Source organism: Dendrobates tinctorius, unplaced genomic scaffold (assembly GCF_039654945.1).
Source record: "Dendrobates tinctorius isolate UK_male_01 unplaced genomic scaffold, ASM3965494v1 ptg000166l, whole genome shotgun sequence".
Lineage (NCBI taxonomy): Eukaryota > Metazoa > Chordata > Amphibia > Anura > Dendrobatidae > Dendrobates > Dendrobates tinctorius.
This window is the reverse complement of record NW_027361833.1, coordinates 6,689,056-6,708,321: the sequence shown is the minus strand read 5'-3', so window position 1 is coordinate 6,708,321 and position 19,266 is coordinate 6,689,056. Positions and strand designations below refer to the sequence as shown.

The following is a 19,266-nucleotide window of genomic DNA, read 5'->3' as shown; positions in this document are numbered from 1 at the left end:
CAGTATAATGGTCCCGTATAGTGCTCCATACAGTATAATGGGCCCAACATAATGCTCCATACAGTATAATGGCCTCACATACTGCACCATACAGTATATTGGCCCCACATAGTGCTCCATGCAGTATAATGGGCCCAACCTAATGCTCCATACAGTATATTGACCCACGTAGAGCTCCATAAAGAAATGGCCACAAAAAGTGCTTCATACAGTATAATGGACTGACATAGTGCTCCATACAGGATAATGGGCCCCACATAGTGTTCCATACAGTATAATGGGCCCCACATAGTGCTCCATACAGTGTAATGGTCCCCACTTAGTGCTCCATGCAGTATAATGGGCCCAACATAGTGCTCCATGCAGTATAATGGGCCCAACCTTATTCTCCATACAGAATAATGGCCCCATATAGTGCTCCATACAGTATATTGGCCCACATAGTGCTTCATACAGTATAATGGTCACAAAAAGTGCTTCATACTGTATAATGGACCAGCATAGTGTTCTATACAGTATAATGGGACCTACATAGTTCACCATATAGTATATTGGCCGCACATAGTGCTCTATGCAGTATAATGGGCCCATCATAGTGCTCCATACAGAATAATGGGCCCCACATACTGCTCCATACAGTATATTGGCCCCTCATAGTGCTCCATACAGTATAATGGGCCCCACATAGTGCTCCATACAGTATATTGGCCCCTCATAGTGCTCCATACAGTATATTTGGCCCCACATAGTGATCCATACAGTATAATGGGCTCCACATAGAAAGAAAAACAAAAAACCCTTCATTGTGTCTTCTTATCCTCTGCACATCTCGGTACAGCGGGCACGTTATAATGACATCATTGCATCGGCTGCACTGAGACGTCAGACGCAGACGGGGACTGATGGGAGATGGAGGGTCAGCTGAGTCTCCCTCATCCATCATTTCTTTTAACTATATCGCACCCAGCATGTCGATACAGTTGAAAGTGCAATTCCGGGCAGGGAGAGAAGGACAAGCACCGTGTGGCGGGCCAAATATACTCACCCCGAGGGCCAGAGATTGACATGTGTAGTAGAACATGATTAGTCAGTGAGTGGAAGTAGGGAATAATCTTTTTTGCCAGGGCTGTTGTTCTTCTGTATTGTGTTACTTCTCTGCACTGTATCAGTGGAGCTGATGGGAAATGTAGTCAGAAAGGGAGATGAGGATTCTTAAAAGGACGTGATGACTGCGACAGCAGAGCTAGTGCCAGTGAACAGGAAATGAGACTGGCAGAAAACAACATGAAAATTGGCAGAAAAGGTATATGGCATTAGAGTTTGACATTTATGTTAAAAAAACAAACAAACTGAAAAGCGAGAGTCCACTACACTATCTCAGTTAAAGTAAGATAAAAACCATCCTCATAGGTGGACAACCCTTTTAAATGCTCTGTTTTCTTCATGGTATCAGCCTTATGTCGCCTATGACATAAGGATGTGAAATATCCCACTCTTTGGACCTACAGTCAGATGCTTTTCTCATAGGCCAAAAAAGGTATGCTACAGCACACTGCCCCAACATATGATGATGATGATGATGATAAATTTTATTTCTATAGCGCCGACATATTCCGCAGCACTTCACATTTTACAGGGGATTTGTGCAGACAATAGACATTACAGCATAACAATAATCACATAGATTATAACAAATACCAAGAGGAATGAGGGCCCTGCTCGCAAGCTTACAGTCTGAGGAAAGAGGTAGACATGAAAGGTGGGTGGTAACAGTTGCCCTGATTGTATGGACAAGCCATAATGTTAAGTGTGTAGCAGCACAGACACAGAGGGCTAATAGATGCATAAAGCATGTGGGAACATGATGCGGGGAACCTGGTTATGGTAAAACTTTTGGCTGTGCCACACAGGGATAGATTAGGTTAATGTGTTGAGGCGATAGGCCAGTCTGAATAAATGCGTTTTCAGGGCATGCTTAAAATTGTGGGGATTGGGGACTAATTGTATTGACCTGGGAAGTGCATTCCAAAGAATTGGTGCAGCACGTGTAAAGTCTTGGAGACGGGAGTGGGAGGTTTTGATTATTGAGGATGCTAACCTCAGGTCATCAGCAGAACGGAGGGCGCGGGTAGGGTGGTATACTGAAACAAGGGAGGAGATGTAGGGTGGTGCTGAGCTATGGAGGGCTTTGTGGGTGAGGGTAATAAGCTTATACTGAATTCTGGAGTGGATGGGTAGCCAGTGTAATGACTGGCACAAGGTAGAGGCATCGGTGTAACGATTGGTGAGGAATATGATCCTGGCTGCAGCATTCAAGACAGATTGGAGAGGGGAACATATGCAGAATGAGTTCCCATTTGACATGCCCTACATCAGTATTTTTTAACAAAATCCCACATAAAAATAATGTAGGAAAAGAAAGGCATGAGCCAAAATCTAAAATAACAATTTATTCATAGATAATTAAAAATGACAAAACAAGGAAATTTCCAGAAACGGCCAAGGTCAAATAGTTACACCAGAAAAAAGATGAGACAACACTGTAATGTAGTCTTATGACAACTGATTATACATGCATAAATAATTACAAACAGAGATATATATATATATATATATATATATATATATATATATATATATATATATATATATATATATATATATATATATATATAATCTCTCTACATAAGGCACCAAAAAGTGCTCAATGCCGGTTAATTATGGATAATATATAGCAATTTGCATAATGCTGGTAGATGCCTGCTGGTACTCTGTACTTTTGGTAGGCACATTTGTTGTACTAGCAGCGTGCAATATATATATCGTTAATGGTTGCATTTATATGTGGATTTTGAGTAAATTTGCAGTTAAATTGGGGATATTTTTATTGTGCATGTAGCATATTATTTATTTATTATGTCCCAATTATTTACCCATTGCATTTTGTACTTCTTTATGCACATTTTTTATATTAATGGCATATAATCTATATATCACTAATGGCTATAATTAAATTTGCTTGTATAGAGTTTTTTTTAGCAAATAACTATTTTATATTTTACTAGGTATTTTTGCAAATTTTTTAAACAATTTTCTGAATTCTTTGCATTTTTACACATTGCCATGAGTTATACTTACATGTGTGTTATGGCGGCTGATATCATCTTGTAAGAAATTTTCTTTTTGCATTTATTTACCGGTTAATTTGTTTGGATAGTTTTTATCTTGCATTATGCAAATTACTATATATTATCCATAATTAACTGGCATTGAGCACTTTTTGGTGCTTTATGTAGAGAGATTATATATATATATATATATATATATATATATATATATATATATATAAAATCTGTTTGTAATTATTTATGCATGTATAATCAGTTGTCATAAGACTACATTACAGTGTTGTCTTATCTTTTTTCTGGTGTAACTATTTGACCTTGGCCGTTTTTGGAAATTTCCTTGTTTTGTCATTTTTAATTATCTATGAATAAATTGTGGTTTTATATTTTGCGTTTTGCCTTTCTTTTCCTACATTATTTTTATGTGGGATTTTGTTAAAAATATATTGTTCTGGAAGGTAGCATTCTATTTTTGTGGATTGTATGATATGCATCAGTATGTAGGAGCAGACATTTTTTGGCCTAGTGGCAACACATCTGAGTGTATATCTGAAGATGAAAAGTGTGGTGCGTAGCAATGAAGCCCTAGAGATATGCTTAGTGGTATACACTGAAGGCTTTCCATCCACATACTGATGGCTAGAACAAGTTGTGAACAGGTCCTCGTGTATGTTGCTCTAGAGAAGAGCGGACCGGTGGAATTCGCCTGATAAAGACGTATGCACATACTGTAAAGGAGATAAATGGGCGGCATCATACATGTATCAGTTGGGGCCTCTTTGGTGAGCACAGTTATATCAGCAGTTGTGTGAGCCTTTCCTACGGCTATAGCCAGCATTTTCTTCTCTTCCAGCTACATGCCCATCGTGGACTATATTGACACACAGTTTGAAGCCTATTTACAAGAAGAGTTGAAGATAAAAAGATTATTGTACAAATACCATGACACTCGCATTCATGTGTGCCTTTACTTCATTGCTCCCACTGGACATTCCCTCAAGTCTCTTGATCTCATAACCATGAAGAAGCTAGAAAGCAAGGTACTGTGTTCTGATTACCGTAATTATCGATAGTAAGTCTTCATTGCTTTAGCTCTTTAGATCTTGTTGTAGAACCCCCTCTTTTTTTTTTTTTTTGTTATCCTTATCCCACCTTATATCGGATTAGAGGACTTAAAACTGTCATGTCATCAAATTCATGCTGACGACCCACGGGCAGCATGAATCCAACACTGGTTGTGCGATTGCAGCTTGGTATGTTTTACTCTGTACTGGTTTATACTTATAAATTACAGTTAGGTCCATATATATTTGGACAGAGACAACATTTTTCTAATTTTGGTTCTAGACATTACCACAATGAATTTTAAACAAAACAATGCAGATGCAGTTGAAGTTCAGACTTTCAGCTTTCATTTGAGGGTATCCACATTAAAATTGAATGAAGGGTTTAGGAGTTTCAGCTCCTTAACATGTGCCACCCTGTTTTTAAAGGGACCAAAAGTAATTGGACAGATTAAATAATTGTAAATAAAATGTTCATTTCTAGTACTTGGTTGAAAACCCTTTGTTGGCAATGACTGCCTGAAGTCTTGGACTCATGGACATCACCAAACGCTGTGTTTCCTCCTTTTTGATGCTCTGCCAGGCCTTCACTGCGGTGGTTTTCAGTTGCTGTTTGTTTGTGGGCCTTTCTGTCGGAAGTTTAGTTTTTAACAAGTGAAATGCATGCTCAATTGGGTTGAGATCAGGTGACTGACTTGGCCATTCAAGAATATTCCACTTCTTTGCTTTAATAAACTCCTGGTTGCTTTGGCTTTATGTTTTGGGTCATTGTCCATCTGTAGTATGAAACGACGACCAATCAGTTTGGCTGCATTTGGCTGGATCAGAGCACACAGTATGGCTCTGAGTACCTCAGAATTCATTCGGCTGCTTCTGTCCTGTGTCACATCAATAAACACTAGTGATCCAGTGCCACTGGCAGCCATGCATGCCCAAGTCATCACACTGCCTCCGCCGTGTTTTACAGATGATGTGGTATGCTTTGGATCATGAGCTGTACCACGCCTTCGCCATACTTTTCTCTTTCCATCATTCTGGTAGAAGTTGATCTTGGTTTCATCTGTCCAAAGAATGTTCTTCCAGAACTGTGCTGGCTTTTTTAGATTTTTTTTAGCAAAGTCCAGTCTAGCCTTTTTATTCTTGATGCTTATGAGTGGCTTGCACCGTGCATTGAACCCTCTGTATTTTACTTTCATGCAGTCTTCTCTTTATGGTAGATTTGGATATTGATATGCCTACCTCCTGGAGAGTGTTGTTCACTTGGTTGGCTGCTGTGAAGGGGTTTCTCTTCACCATGGAGATTATTCTGCGATCATCCACCACTGTTGTCTTCCGTGGGCGCCCAGGTCTTTTTGCATTGATGAGTTCACCAGGGCTTTCTTTCTTTCTCAGGATGTACCAAATTGTAGATTTTGCCACTCCTAATGTTGTAACAATTTCTTGGATGGGTTTTTTCTGTTTTTGCAGCTTAAGGATGCTTGTTTCACCTGCATGGAGAGCTCCTTTGACCACGTGTTTCCTTCACAGTAAAACCTTCCAAATGCAAGCACCACACCTCAAATCAACTCCAGGCCTTTTATTTGCTTAATTGAGAATGACCTAACGAAGGGATTGCCCACACCTGTCCATGAAACAGCCTTGAAGTCAATTGTCCAATTACTTTTGGTCCCTTTAAAAACAGGGTGGCACATGTTAAGGAGCTGAAACTCCTAAACCCTTCATCCAATTTTAATGTGGATACCCTCAAATGAAAGCTGAAAGTCTGAACTTCAACTGCATCTGAATTGTTTCGTTTAAAATTCATTGTAATGTCTAGAACCAAAATTAGAAAAATGTTGTCTCTGTCCAAATATATATGGACCTAACTGTATAGTTTGAAAAGCTGTCTGACTTTTTAACCCCTTCCCAACATCCACCGTACATGTACGGCGCAAGTCAGGAGCAGGTGTACAGAGACCTCATGAGCCCGCTCCATACCCATCAGATAATGGCTGTATTACACAGACAGAACGTGCCTTTGACAGCCAATGGTGGAACGGAGCTCAGCCCCTATTGTTAACCTGTTAAAACAGCCCTGTGAATCTTTATAGCAGCATTAAAAGTGCGCCCACATAGGAGTGTGCCATTCTATACACCCAACGTCTGTCCCGCAGTGTGATCACGGGGCACCAATGGATTGTTATGAAAGTCGGGTGTCTATTGAAGACCTCTGTGCCAGTCATCACGAAGCTCTGTTGAAACCTAGCTTGTGGCTGGGATACAAAGAGACCGTGATTTTTGTAGTATACAGCAATACTGTGGTATTACTGTATATAGTACAAGTGAGCAGACGATTGCAGATTCAAGTTCTCTGCGGAGATTAATCTATTCTATTATTTCTAAACACTGTTTTTCGGTGATTCCTTTGTATCCCCGTTCACACTGCACCCACCCACACACACGATACACCATTTAAAAGGTAAACTTGCCCCCTTCAGCAAGAAAATAGCCAAACAAACCACACATCCACGATTTTATCACTAAATACAGTTTAAACATTAATTTTCATAAACCTGCAGTAAGGAAAAAATGACCTGCAGGTGGCACCACAGTACCCCAAAGCACATTACCAAAACATTTGTAAACATGCACTGCTTTTTCGCTGATTACTTTGCCCCCAACACACACATGATACACCATTTGAAAAGTAAACTTGCCCCTTCAGCAAGAAAACAGCCAAACCACACAAATTCACATTCACGATTTTATCACTAAATACAGTTTAAACATTCATTTTCATAAACCTGCAGAAAGACACAATGACCTGCAGGTGGCACCTCAACCGGAAGACATTTTTTGGCCTCTACTTAACAAACCAATTTATTGTATTACCAATCTACATGTATAAATACCTGTCTGTGTTCATCATCTCATGAAATACATTTACATTTGACCAGCTTGCCTTTTCTGAAATTGCCTGCGCCCCCGACGACCAATGTGCGAAAATTTTGCACGGGCCAAGCTAGTAAATAAAATAAATTGAAAAGTAAAAAAAAAAAGAAAGTTTAAAAAGCATAAAAAAATTAAAAGATTAATCATACCCCTTTTCCCCATTTAAAAATATAGATATTACATAAACAAATACATGTCATTGCCGCATCCATAAGATTGCAATCTATCAGATTGTAAAACTAATTAACCCCTTCCCGACCTGTGACACAGCGTATGCGTCATGAAAGTCTGTGCCAATCCGACCCATGATGCATATGCTGTGTCATGACTTTAAAGCCCCCCTGCGGATCAGGTGACCGGGGTCAATGAAAGGTCACCCGACCCGCAGATACAGGGGGCTTTGTACCTCACCACAGGGGTGTGGCTTCACCCCCATGTAGCTACGATCGCTCTGATTGGCTGTTAAAAGTGAAACAGCCAATCAGAGCGATAGTAATATTTCATCAATGAAATTTGATGAGATATTACAAACCAACCATGGCCGATGCTGCAGTAGCATTGGACATGGCTGGAGACACCGATCCGACCCCCCCACACCGGCTAATGGGACCAATCTGCCCCCCGCCACTGAATGACAGCGGCGATCTGCCACCACTGTCATCATCTGCTCCCCTGCCTTCCCTCCGATTTCCCCCCCCCCCCCCCCCCACACATGGGGTACCATCGTACTCAGGACAAACTGTATAACCACTTTTGGGGTCCAATTTCTCCTGTTACCCTTGTGAAAATAAAAAAATTGCGGACTAAAAAATAATTTATTTTTTTATTTTCACTGCTCTGCGTTATAAACTTTTGTCAAGCACTTGGGGGTTCAAAGTGCTCACTACACATCTAGATAAGTTCCTTAAGGGGTTTAGTTTCCAAAAGGGTGTCACTTGTCGGGGATTTTCACTGTTTAGGCACACAGGGGCTCTCCAAACATGACATGGTGTCCGATAACGATTGGAGGTAATTTTCCATTCAAAAAGTCAAATGGTGCTCCTTCCCTTCTGGGCCCTGCCGTGCGCCCAAACAGTGGTTTATGACCACATATGAGGTATCGGTGTACTCAGGAGAAATTGCCCAACAAATTTTAGGATCCATTTTATCCTGTTGCCCATGTGAGAATGAAAAAAATGAGGCTAAGGCTAGTTTCACACTAGCGTTTCTGCTATCTGCGCACGGCCGCCGATAATCCCCGCCCCCTGCCGCGCCCCCTCCTGACATCACCGCCTATTATCGCACATGGCCGCATGCGATCTGCGCACCCTATCTTTAATATAGGGTGCGCAGACCGTGCGCTAGTAGGATTTTTGAGTGCGCTGCACACTTTTGTAGGTGCGCCGAATGCAGCATGTTGCATTTTGGCGCGCTCGGCGCACCTTCAAAAGTGCGCAGCGCACTCAAAAATCCTACTAGCGCACGGTCTGCGCACCCTGTATTAAAGATAGGGTGCGCAGATCGCATGCGGCCATGTGCGATAATAGGCGGTGATGTCAGGAGGGGGCGCGGCAGGGGGCAGGGCTTATCGGCGGCCGTGCGCAGACGGCAGAAACGCTAGTGTGAAACTAGCCTAAAAGAAAATTTTTGTGAAAAAAAAAAAAAGTTCTTTTTTTTTTCTACGGATCAATTTGTGAAGCACCTGTGAAGTGATCACTATGCATCTAGATAAGTTCCTTGGGGGGGTCTAGTTTCCAAAATGGGGTCACTAGTGGGGGAGCTCCAATATTTAGGCACACAGGGGCTCTCCAAACGCGACATGGCAACCGCTAAATATTCCAGCATATTTTCCATTCAAAAAGTCAAATGGCGCTCCTTCCCTTCTGAGCCCTGCCGTGCGCCCAAACAGTGGTTTATGACCACATATGAGGTATCGGTGTACTCAAGAGAAATTGCCCAACAAATTTTAGGATCCATTTTATCCTGTTGCCCATGTGAAAATGAAAAAACTGATGGTAAACGAAAATTTTTGTTGGAAAAATTAAAATGTCCATTTTTTCCTTCCGCGTTGCTTTAGTTCCTGTGAAGCACCTGAAGGGTTAATAATCTTCTAGAATGTAGTTTTGAGTAGCTTGATGGGTGCAGTCTTTAGAATGGTGTCACTTTTGGGTATTTTCTGCCATATAGACCCCTCAAAGTGACTTCAAATGTGAGGTGGTCCCTAAAAAAAATGGTTTTGTAAATTTTGTTGTAAAAATGAGAAATCACTGGTCAACTTTTAACCCTTATAACTTCCTAACAAAAAAAAATTGTTTCCAAAATTGTGCTGATGTAAAGTAGACATGTGGGAAATGTTATTTATTAACTAATTTGTGTCACATAACTCTCTGGTTTAACAGAAAAAAAATTTGAAATTTGCGAAATTTTCTCCAAATTTCTGATTTTTTCACAAATAAACGCAAAAATTATCGGCCTAAATTTACCACTAACATGAAGCCCAATATGTCATGAAAAAACAGTCTCAGAATCGCTAGGACAGAATCGCTAGGATCCGTTGAAGCGTTCCTGAGTTATTACCTCATAAAGGGACACTGGTCAGAATTGCAAAAAATGGCCTGGTCATTAAGGTCAAAATAGGCTTGGTCATGAAGGGGTAAACGCTGTAAACAGTGTTAAAACATCAAAATTTGTTTTTTGCTTGGTCAGCACAATGTCATAAAAAATGCTGTATGTAGCAATCAAAATGTCATATCTAACCCAAAATGGTATATGTAAAAACAATGTTTCGCCTCACAAAAAATGATGAACACAATAAAAAAATTTTTTTTTTTTTTTTTTGTTACAAATTTTTTTTTTTGTTATTTTTTTTTCAATCAATTAATTAAACAAAATAAATTTAGTGTCGCCGTTATTGTCTTGAGGAGGAGAATTATAAGTTAATTTTTGACACACAGTATATGCCATAAAACCTTTCCCAAAAAGCAATGTTAGAACGATTTAATTATAGATTTAATTATATAAAAACAATTATTTTCTCTTTTTTTTTTCTAGTTCAGTATGCGGTAAAATGAATGTTATTAAAAAGCACAACTCATACAAGCCCTCCTACTTCTAAGTGGAAAGAAAAATTTTAAAAAAGTTAAAGCTCTTGGAAGAAGGGGAAGGAAATTTGAAACCGCAAAAAATGGAAATTGGCTGTGGAGGGAAGGGGTTAAAGTCCGCTTGCTCTTAAACGTTGCAGCGTTTCAGAGTACGGTGCACCAGGCTGCAGTCGTGCAGCCTGTGTCTGATTCATGCGGCTCGTGGTGCGGGTAACATGAGTCTGATGACAAGTTCGCTTTACATAAGTGACGGTTACTACATTGGGCGATCATCACACATCTGTCAGTCACAGCAGAATTTAGTTCTTGCGCCACTGAAAATCCCAAGACACTATGAAACAGAACAGAGAAATGATGGTATTTACCACTCTGATTATGGATTGTTCATTTTTATTCGGTCGTCCATGACAGCACCACCTGAGAGAGGGATCCGCCCTTCCTAGGAACAGGAAAACCTACAGATACAAAAGGGTGTCACCTCTCCCACGCATCAGTTGGTTTCCTGTTCCTAACAAGGACAGAACTCCCTACAGATCGTCCGTCATGAATAACTGAATTCCCAGGCTAGCGGACCAACTCAGGTAGCGGGGGGGGGTTCTCCTACCTCGGTCTCGCTGGGGGCCCTGAATGCGCCACGGTGGGTCCGGGTAGGATTTCCACGGCAGTGGTAAGAGCAGGCGGAGACAGGGTCCGGCGGTCGCCTTCTCCTTGGGGCCGGTGAGGTAAGCAATGTCCCCCTGTGTCTCCTTCCCCCGGGGGTGCGGTCCGTTCGGGCGGGCGCCGCCGGCGGTGTCCCACAAAGGGAGCGGCAGTTCCGAGCCGGCGGCGCAGTGCTAGCCCCTTGCCGCGCGTCCCCGCGGCCTCTGTCGCGCGGTGGAAGTGACGCGGCGAAGGGGGCGGGGCCTAGCGCCGAAACCGGAAGTCGGATGCCGGTCGGCTTCCGGTTGTTGTGGACGCGCGCCGATGCGCGCCCGCCGCCTGAGGGGGCCGGGCACCCGAAGGGGAGGGGGAGGATCGCGAGGAGTGGTCCAATGGGGGGCCCGAACACCGGACGGAGTTCCTGCTGATCCGGAGGGGAAGCCTTCTTAAGACAGAAGGCATTGCTGCTGAGGTGCTTCTGGAGGCCCAGCGATGGACACAACAGAAGCCCCCATGGACCCACAAGGGGTGCAGCCCGTGGCAAAGCACCCCAGTGACCAGCCTAAGAGGCGGAAGGAGGGACGTTCAAGTGGACAGAGCCACAGCAGTTCCTCTAGGCCAAAGGATCCTCCTGCAGCCCCCATAATCCGGTACCTGTCCTCATCTGCAAGGGTAAGAGATCTGCGAGAATGTACCCTGATGCAGTGTCCCCTTATGTTTTTTGATTCTCAGGGGAAGAAGGCCACAGGGAAGCAGAAGCACAAGGAATGTGCCCTCTGTAGTTGCCCCTTACCAGATGGCCACCCTAAGAGATTGTGTCAGTCTTGCGTGAGACAGACGGTAGGGACGGAGATGAGGGGTAGAACGTGAGTGGAGTATCAGACTCTTACACTCTTCCCTATTTATGCAGGTAGCGGAAGAAGCTCCAAGCTTTGCTACAGACCTGAGGCAATTAATCAGGACTGAAATAAAAGCCCTATCAAAAGAGGATTCTTCTAAAAGAAGACGAACTAGTGTTTCAGGCTCAGAATCTTCAGTCGACCCTAGGAGGGAAGATATCTCCTCAGAGTCCTAGGCCTCCTCTTCTTCTTCCGAAGAGAATTCCAGCCGGTTCTGTTTTCCCTTGGACCAAATGGATAAATTAATTAAAACCATAAGGTCAACCATGGGGGTAGAAGAAAAAAAGACAGAACTGTCTGCTCAGGACATTATGTTCGGGGGTCTAGACCCCAAAAAGCAAAGGACTTTTCCATTGAACGAAAGAGTCCAGAGCCTGATAGACAGGGAGTGGAAAAAAACAGAAAAAAGGGGTTCTATGCCGCCTGCTTTCAAGCGAAGATACCCCTTTGAGGACCCAATAGTTAGTCGATGGGATAAGGCCCCCAAGCTGGATGCAGCGGTAGCTAAGGCCTCTAAAAAATCATCTATACCCTTCGACGATATGGCCTCCCTTAAAGACCCCCTAGATAAAAAGGCAGATTCCTTTTTAAAGGGCACATGGGAGATGTCAGCAGGCGCCCTAAGGCCAGCAATAGCAGCCACGTGCGCAGCCAGATCCATGATGGTTTGGCTGGATCAATTGGACTCCCAGCTAAAGGATGGAACCTCGCGAGCTTCCATCCGTAAGTCTCTTCCAATTATCCAGAATGCTGCTGCCTTTCTGGCAGATGCCTCGGCAGACTCAGTAAGAATGGCGGCCAGGTCTGCAAGTTTGTCTAATTCGGCCCGAAGAGCCCTCTGGTTAAAATGCTGGCCGGGAGATATCCAAGCCAGGTCCCGTCTCTGTTCTATCCCCTGTGAGGGTGAATACTTGTTCGGCCCCGTCCTAGACGAACTGTTAGAGAAAGCCGGGGATGAGAAAAAGAAATTTCCGAGTCTGCCGAATACATCCTGGAGACGTCCCTTTTCTAGGAAAGGGTATTCCCGCAGGAGACAGGCCAGAGATCAGAACAGATGGGACAACAAGAAAACCAGAGGTACGGGCTTCATGTTCGGAGGAGGGGGGCGCCAAGAAGGTCCATCACGGGATAAGAAGCCGCCCCAATGACTAGTGGCTCCGGTAGGAGGAAGATTATCTGCCTTCTACCCGGCCTGGGCCAGAATCTCGAATAGCAGCTGGATACTGGGGGTGATAGCTACAGGACTGCACCTAGAGTTCTCCTGCGTTCCCCAAGATCGGTTCAAGGTAACCCCGCTCAAATCTTCCCCGCTAGAACAAGCTGCCCTGGAGACCGAGGTCCTCGAGCTACTGGACAAAAAAGTCCTGACGAGAGTTCCAGAGGAAGAGAGGGGGAAAGGCTTCTATTCCCCCCTGTTCTTGGTCCGTAAACCGGACGACTCATTTAGGGCTATATTTAACCTCAAAGCCCTCAATAAATGCCTGGTTGTACGTCCGTTTAAAATGGAAACAATTAACACCGCAATAAAAATGCTGTTTCAAAACTGCTTCATGGTGGTCCTAGATCTGAAAGATGCTTACTACCATATACCCATATGTCTAGCACACCAACCTTTCCTTAGACTGGCGGTTCAGTTGAAGGGGTCAATCCAGCACTTCCAGTACGTGGCCTTACCCTTCGGGGTGGCAGTTGCGCCCCGAGTATTCACCAAAGTGATGGCAGAGGTGATGGCCCATCTGCGCGAGCTAAACATTCTAGTCGTTCCCTATCTAGATGACCTCCTTATAATAGGCAGTTCAGCCGAGCAGTGTTAGAACAATTACAGAAAACAACGGCGGCTCTAGAACGGTTGGGATGGCTACTTAATATCAAAAAATCCCGTTTGCAGCCATTAAAAATTCAACAATTTCTAGGCCTAACCCTAGATTCTAAAAAGCAGGAATGCCGTCTACCCCCAGAGAAGCTGCTGCACCTGCATGGCCGGGTCCTGAACGCTTCCAACAACCCCTCCATGTCCCTCAGGAAAGCCATGTCCCTGTTGGGTTCCCTCTCATCCTGCATTCCCGCGGTCCAGTGGGCCCAAGTTCATACGAGAACTCTACAGGGCGAAGTTTTATGGTATCAGAGGATTCTAGGGGGTAACTTGGAAGGTCGACTGACCTTATCCAGAAACACAATAGAGTCCCTGGAGTGGTGGCTAGAAAGAAATAACTTGTCTAGAGGGGTCCCTTGGGAGTATAACATTACCCGCGTGGTCACCACGGATGCAAGTCCTTCCGGTTGGGGGGCGCATATGGAGGGGATTCTGGTCCAGGGCCTATGGGAACGGGATCAGATACAAATGTCTTCTAATATGAAAGAATTGACAGCGGTAGTACACGCAGCTAAAGAGCTCCTTATGTATCTACAGGGCCATCACGTACAAGTTCTCACGGACAATCGAGTGGTCGTGGCCTATATCAACCACCAAGGCGGAACTCGATCCAAAACTCTGATGAATGTGGCAGGACAGTTGTTCCAGCTAGCAGAGCGGCATTTTTTATCTCTCACGGCTCTTCACATAAGAGGAAAAGAGAACGTCGCGGCAGATTTCCTAAGCCGCAATCTGTTAAAACAAGGAGAGTGGGCCTTAAACACCTCCATTTTCGTTCAGATTGTGCAGAGATGGGGTCAACCAGAGGTGGATCTATTCGCCACCAAGTAGAACTCGAAAACGACAGTTTTGCTCCCTAAATCCCAGGGAGACTCCTCTGGCAGTAGATGCGCTACTGATAAAATGGGACTTCAGGCTAGCCTACGCCTTTCCTCCCCTATCTCTACTTCCTCTGGTGTTGAGGAAGATCAGGAAGGACAGGGCAAGGGTCATAGTCATCGCCCCGTTCTGGCCCAGAAGAGCATGGTTCTCGAACCTCAGGATCATGTCGGTAGACGATCCTTGGGTTCTCCAGGACATCCCGGACCTTCTGTCCCAGGGCCCGGTCTTCCACCCTCAGGTGGCTGGCCTACATCTCACGGCGTGGAATTTGAGCGGTCACTGCTAGAAAGTAAAGGCTTCTCCCCAGACCTAATTGACACTCTACTAAAAAGTAGGAAAGTGGTGACAACTAAGATTTACGTCAGAATTTGGAAAAAATTCCTCCAAAGCTCAAATATAAATACTGATGATTCTGTCCCTATAGGCCAGATCTTGGAATTTTTACAAAAAGGGCTGGACTTGGGTCTATCCACCAGTACCCTTAAAGTACAGGTATCCGCCTTAGGGGCCCTCTTTAGCTGCAACATCGCGGCTAATTACTGCGTCAATAGGTTTATTAAAGCAGCAAGTAGATCCAGACCAATAGTAAAGAATAGACTCACGCCATGGGATTTGAACCTAGTCCTCACAGCTATGACAGAAGCGCCATTTGAACCCATCTCGTCAGCCCCTATTAGGAACCTGTCACTCAAGATAGCTTTCCTAATAGCCATAACGTCAGCCCGTAGGGTAAGCGACATTCAGGCATTGTCTAGGTGCCCACCTTTTCTTCAGGCAAAAGAGGATAGGGTAATACTTAGACCTGACCCAGCGTATTTACCAAAAGTAGCCTCCAGCTTTCATAGGTCGCAGGAAATAGTCCTTCCAGCCTTCCTCCCTAAACCAACTAATGAGAAAGAGGAGAAGCTACACACTTTAGATGTTAGGAGATGCCTCTTGGAGTATCTAGCGGCTACCGATCCCTGGAAGAAAGGCAATGCCCTCTTTGTCTCCTACCAAGGCCCTAGGAAAGGTCTTAGGGTGTCTAAAAGTACACTAGCCAGATGGATTAGAGAAGCAATCTCGTTGGCTTATGCCTCAAAAGGTAGAGTAGCTCCGGAGAAATTGAAGGCGCATTCCACCAGAGCCGTGGCGACCTCGTGGGCCGAGAGATCGGAAGTCTCCATCGACCAGATTTGTAAGGCGGCCACTTGGTCCTCTCCGAGCACTTTTTATAGTCATTATAGGCTAGACTTGGGTGCTTCTGCAGACCTCTCCTTCGGTATCAGGGTTCTGCAGGCTGTAGTCCCCCCCTAAAGTAGTGATTACTCTCTGTAATGCTCTCAGGTGGTGCTGTCATGGACGACCGAATAAAGTCTTAGTTACTCACCGGTTAACGGTATTTTTCGGAGTCCATGACAGCACCCATAGATTCCCTTCCCTTAGTTAATTTGGGTGTGCACGTCTTCCCTTTGTACATATCCACGGGTGATAAAAATTTAAGTATTAATATTGTTGTACATATAGTCATGCATTAACCTTGGAGGTCCTCTTGTATGCTCTGAAATCCAACTGATGCGTGGGAGAGGTGCCACCCTTTTGTATCTGTAGGTTTTCCTGTTCCTAGGAAGGGCGGATCCCTCTCTCAGGTGGTGCTGTCATGGACTCCGAAAAATACCGTTAACCGGTGAGTAACTAAGACTTTCTGTACACTGACCTTCCATCCAGGTGTCTACATGAGTTGTCTTTAATCTTCCATGTGGAATGTGCTCCTTCTCAGGTGAACATCATACCCGTCATTGCTAAAGCAGATGTGATCTCAAAGTCAGAGTTACAGAAGTTCAAAGCAAAGCTGATGAGTGAGTTGGTGAGCAATGGCGTGCAGATCTACCAGTTTCCAACGGATGATGAGACCATCAGCAAGCTGAATGCGTCAATGAATGTAAGTCTCCAGTAATGTGCATTTCCATTATCAGTCGTCCATCTCTGTCCGTCCCCATTAATGGGTTGTTGTATTTTACAATAACTAACAAGTTAAAGTCTTTCTCTGCTTTTTCTTTGCCATGCATTATATGTATTGTAATATGTAGAGAGGAAACTAGTTGTATGAGAACTTGAGGCTCCCATAAATGTTTGTTAATATTCCTTTTTTTATATTTTTCTTGCCTCAGACTCAGCTACCTTTTGCAGTAGTGGGTAGTATGGAGGAAGTAAAGATTGGAAACAAAATGGTAAAGGCTCGGCAGTATCCATGGGGTACTGTGCAAGGTAAAGAAATTCATATTCAAGGCTATTGCAAATTTTGCATCTCTGAAATAAAGTTCCCCATTGATTCTGCAGGTGATACATTTGTGAGAGCCGCTATGCGCTATTGGATTCTGCTTAGTTTCCATGTGTGGGAGAGATGGACCAGGCTTCACGTAGACAAGAGTCACAATTTTCCACCGATATTTGAGCCTGCTGTTAATTTGCTGGGTTAGTTTAATACCTAAAAGTGATAATTTGCATTTTGGGCACCCATCTCCCTTCTCCCATAAATGATCAAAAGAAAAAAGGGCTCCAGTGCAATACACAAGCTATTGTATTATTGAGAAGACCATGCAGCTGCAGTGGGGTTCATAGACTAGGATGGGTTTAGTTATTTATTCTAGATTATATGTAATATATAGAAATATAATTTATTTATCTTTTTTATTTGCTTGTATAGCGCTATTATTTTCCACAGTGCTTTACTGACATTATCATTACTGTCCCTATTGTGACTCGGAATCTAAATTCCCTATCAGTATGCCTTTTGAGTGTGGGAGGAAACCGGACGACCTGGAGAAAACCCACACAAACACGGGGAGAACCTATAAACTGCTTGCAGATGTTGTCCTTGGTGGGACGTGAACCTAGGACCCCAGTTCTGTAAACCTGCTGTGTTAATCATTGTGCTACCCAAGATCAGGTTGGGACCAACCTCTGCCCATTGGTGGTGATAACCTAAATGAGATGTCCACTTCTTAAGGAAAGGAGTAGAACTGGGTAGAGCAGAGATATGCCCCCCCTCGGCGCGCAGTGTTGTCTTATGTAGCCTATAACCATCTGAAAGAAGTCTTTCTGATCCAGATTCATCAAGACTGTCAATCTTCCTGCTGGTCTTGATGATGGGGCATGGTTGAGTCATGCGCTTCTAATTCATGAAGAAAGGTTTATTCCTCTTCATGAATCTGGAGCGTCTGACAACGAGCGTGGCCTCTACATGCGCCACACCAGAAATCTCACTCCACATTCAGGTACTGAATTGAGATTTCTGGTGTAGGGAACTCCACAGCTTATTGGGAATTAGATGGGCTCTTGTGTCTTGCCCCTACCACGCCTCCGTCCCACCCTAGAAGCACTCATTTTGGCGAAGCTGTGAGAAACTAGCTTTAAAACGCCAAAAGTCGCAAAATATTGGCACAACTTCAAGTTACGCAAAAATGTTGAACCGTTTTGGGTGTAAAAGCTTTGATAAATAGGGGCCATTGTCTGTTTATTTGATAGCAGTTTTCCTATCTTCACTTCTACTTCTATCAATTTCAGTATCCATCGTAGAAAATGCAGCTGAACTGTATGTATAGCTGACTACAGAAATCAGCGTGTATTAAGCCTGGCTGAGCCACTAAATGGCTAAAGTTTGTATATTGCATTAACATCTCTGACTGCTATCCTAATGAATGAGCATTGAGCTAGTGTTTTCCTTATAATAGACCCAGCTGTATAACTGGTTTTAGAAAGTAAATCCCATTAATTATCTTGTGAGCGGTAGAAGCGTTACCCTTTCTAGGGTTATGTAAGGTTAACAGACTGGTGCGATAGTCACCATTGTAATCACATCTAGTGAGTTGTACCTTCTTGTAAATACTTCTAGACTTTTTTACTGATTCTTTCTACTGTTAAAATTGTGTGAAAACTAATGTGTGTCCATTGCCTGCAGATGAATGAATGTAAAATATCAGATCTCTTACACATGAGCATATTTTGGTCCATATTTACATCCGTGTTTATTAAGCTGTTATTTGTTCTTCCAGAAAAAATGAACGATTTTTAATGTTTATGATCTGTAATATAGTCTTGTATATATTCCGGTAAAATGGATCTGCCTGTGTAATGTACCATTGTGGGATCTGGTTTTTTTTTGGCATCCATTAAGTTCAGTTTTTTATTTTTCTTTCACATGGTCATCCAGCCTGTGTTGAAACTGTCATCTGAACTAGCCCATCCAGTTACAATGTCACATGTGCCATGTGTTATCTGTTTTCCACATGATCAGGGCACAGATTGTAAATACATTCATGTGAATGAGCACTAAATCAAAGGGACAATAAATTGAGAGAAACTATAAGGCTACATCCCCACAATGAGCTTTTGGTGAGTTCCTGATGTTGCGGAGTTTCTGCACTCATTAAGTAAAATAGGTTACTTTCATTTTTTCAAAAATATGCAGCGTAAAAAACTCATCAAAAACTAATCGTGGGAACATAGCCTAAGGATGACTTCACATGTGCATGTTTCACGGGTCATGCACGGATTTCAATTCCCACATTCACCGAGGGTCTCTTGACCTGAACTAAGAACCTTTTATACAGTCAGTGGCTTGCAAAAGTATTCACCTCACTTTGCATTTGTTTTTTGTTTTGCTACCTCACAACCTGGAATTCTACTTTTTTTTGAGGGTTTGCATCAGTTCACGTAAAGAACATGCCTACAACTATGATTATTTAGTTTTCTTTCTATTGCGAAGAAAACAATAAATATGACAAAATAACT

At 43.4% G+C, this 19,266-nt stretch overlaps 1 protein-coding gene across 1 annotated transcript in view; it reads left to right on the top strand.

Annotated features, from left to right (window-relative positions):
* Positions 1 to 19,266, top strand: part of LOC141053654 (septin-10-like) — a 146,405-nt gene that overhangs the window by 40,547 nt on the left and 86,592 nt on the right. Inside the window, exons 5-7 of the mRNA XM_073550668.1 lie at positions 3,979 to 4,165; positions 16,253 to 16,414; positions 16,644 to 16,740. Coding sequence (XP_073406769.1) covers positions 3,979 to 4,165; positions 16,253 to 16,414; positions 16,644 to 16,740 — 446 coding nt within the window. The remainder of the gene's footprint in view (positions 1 to 3,978; positions 4,166 to 16,252; positions 16,415 to 16,643; positions 16,741 to 19,266) is intronic.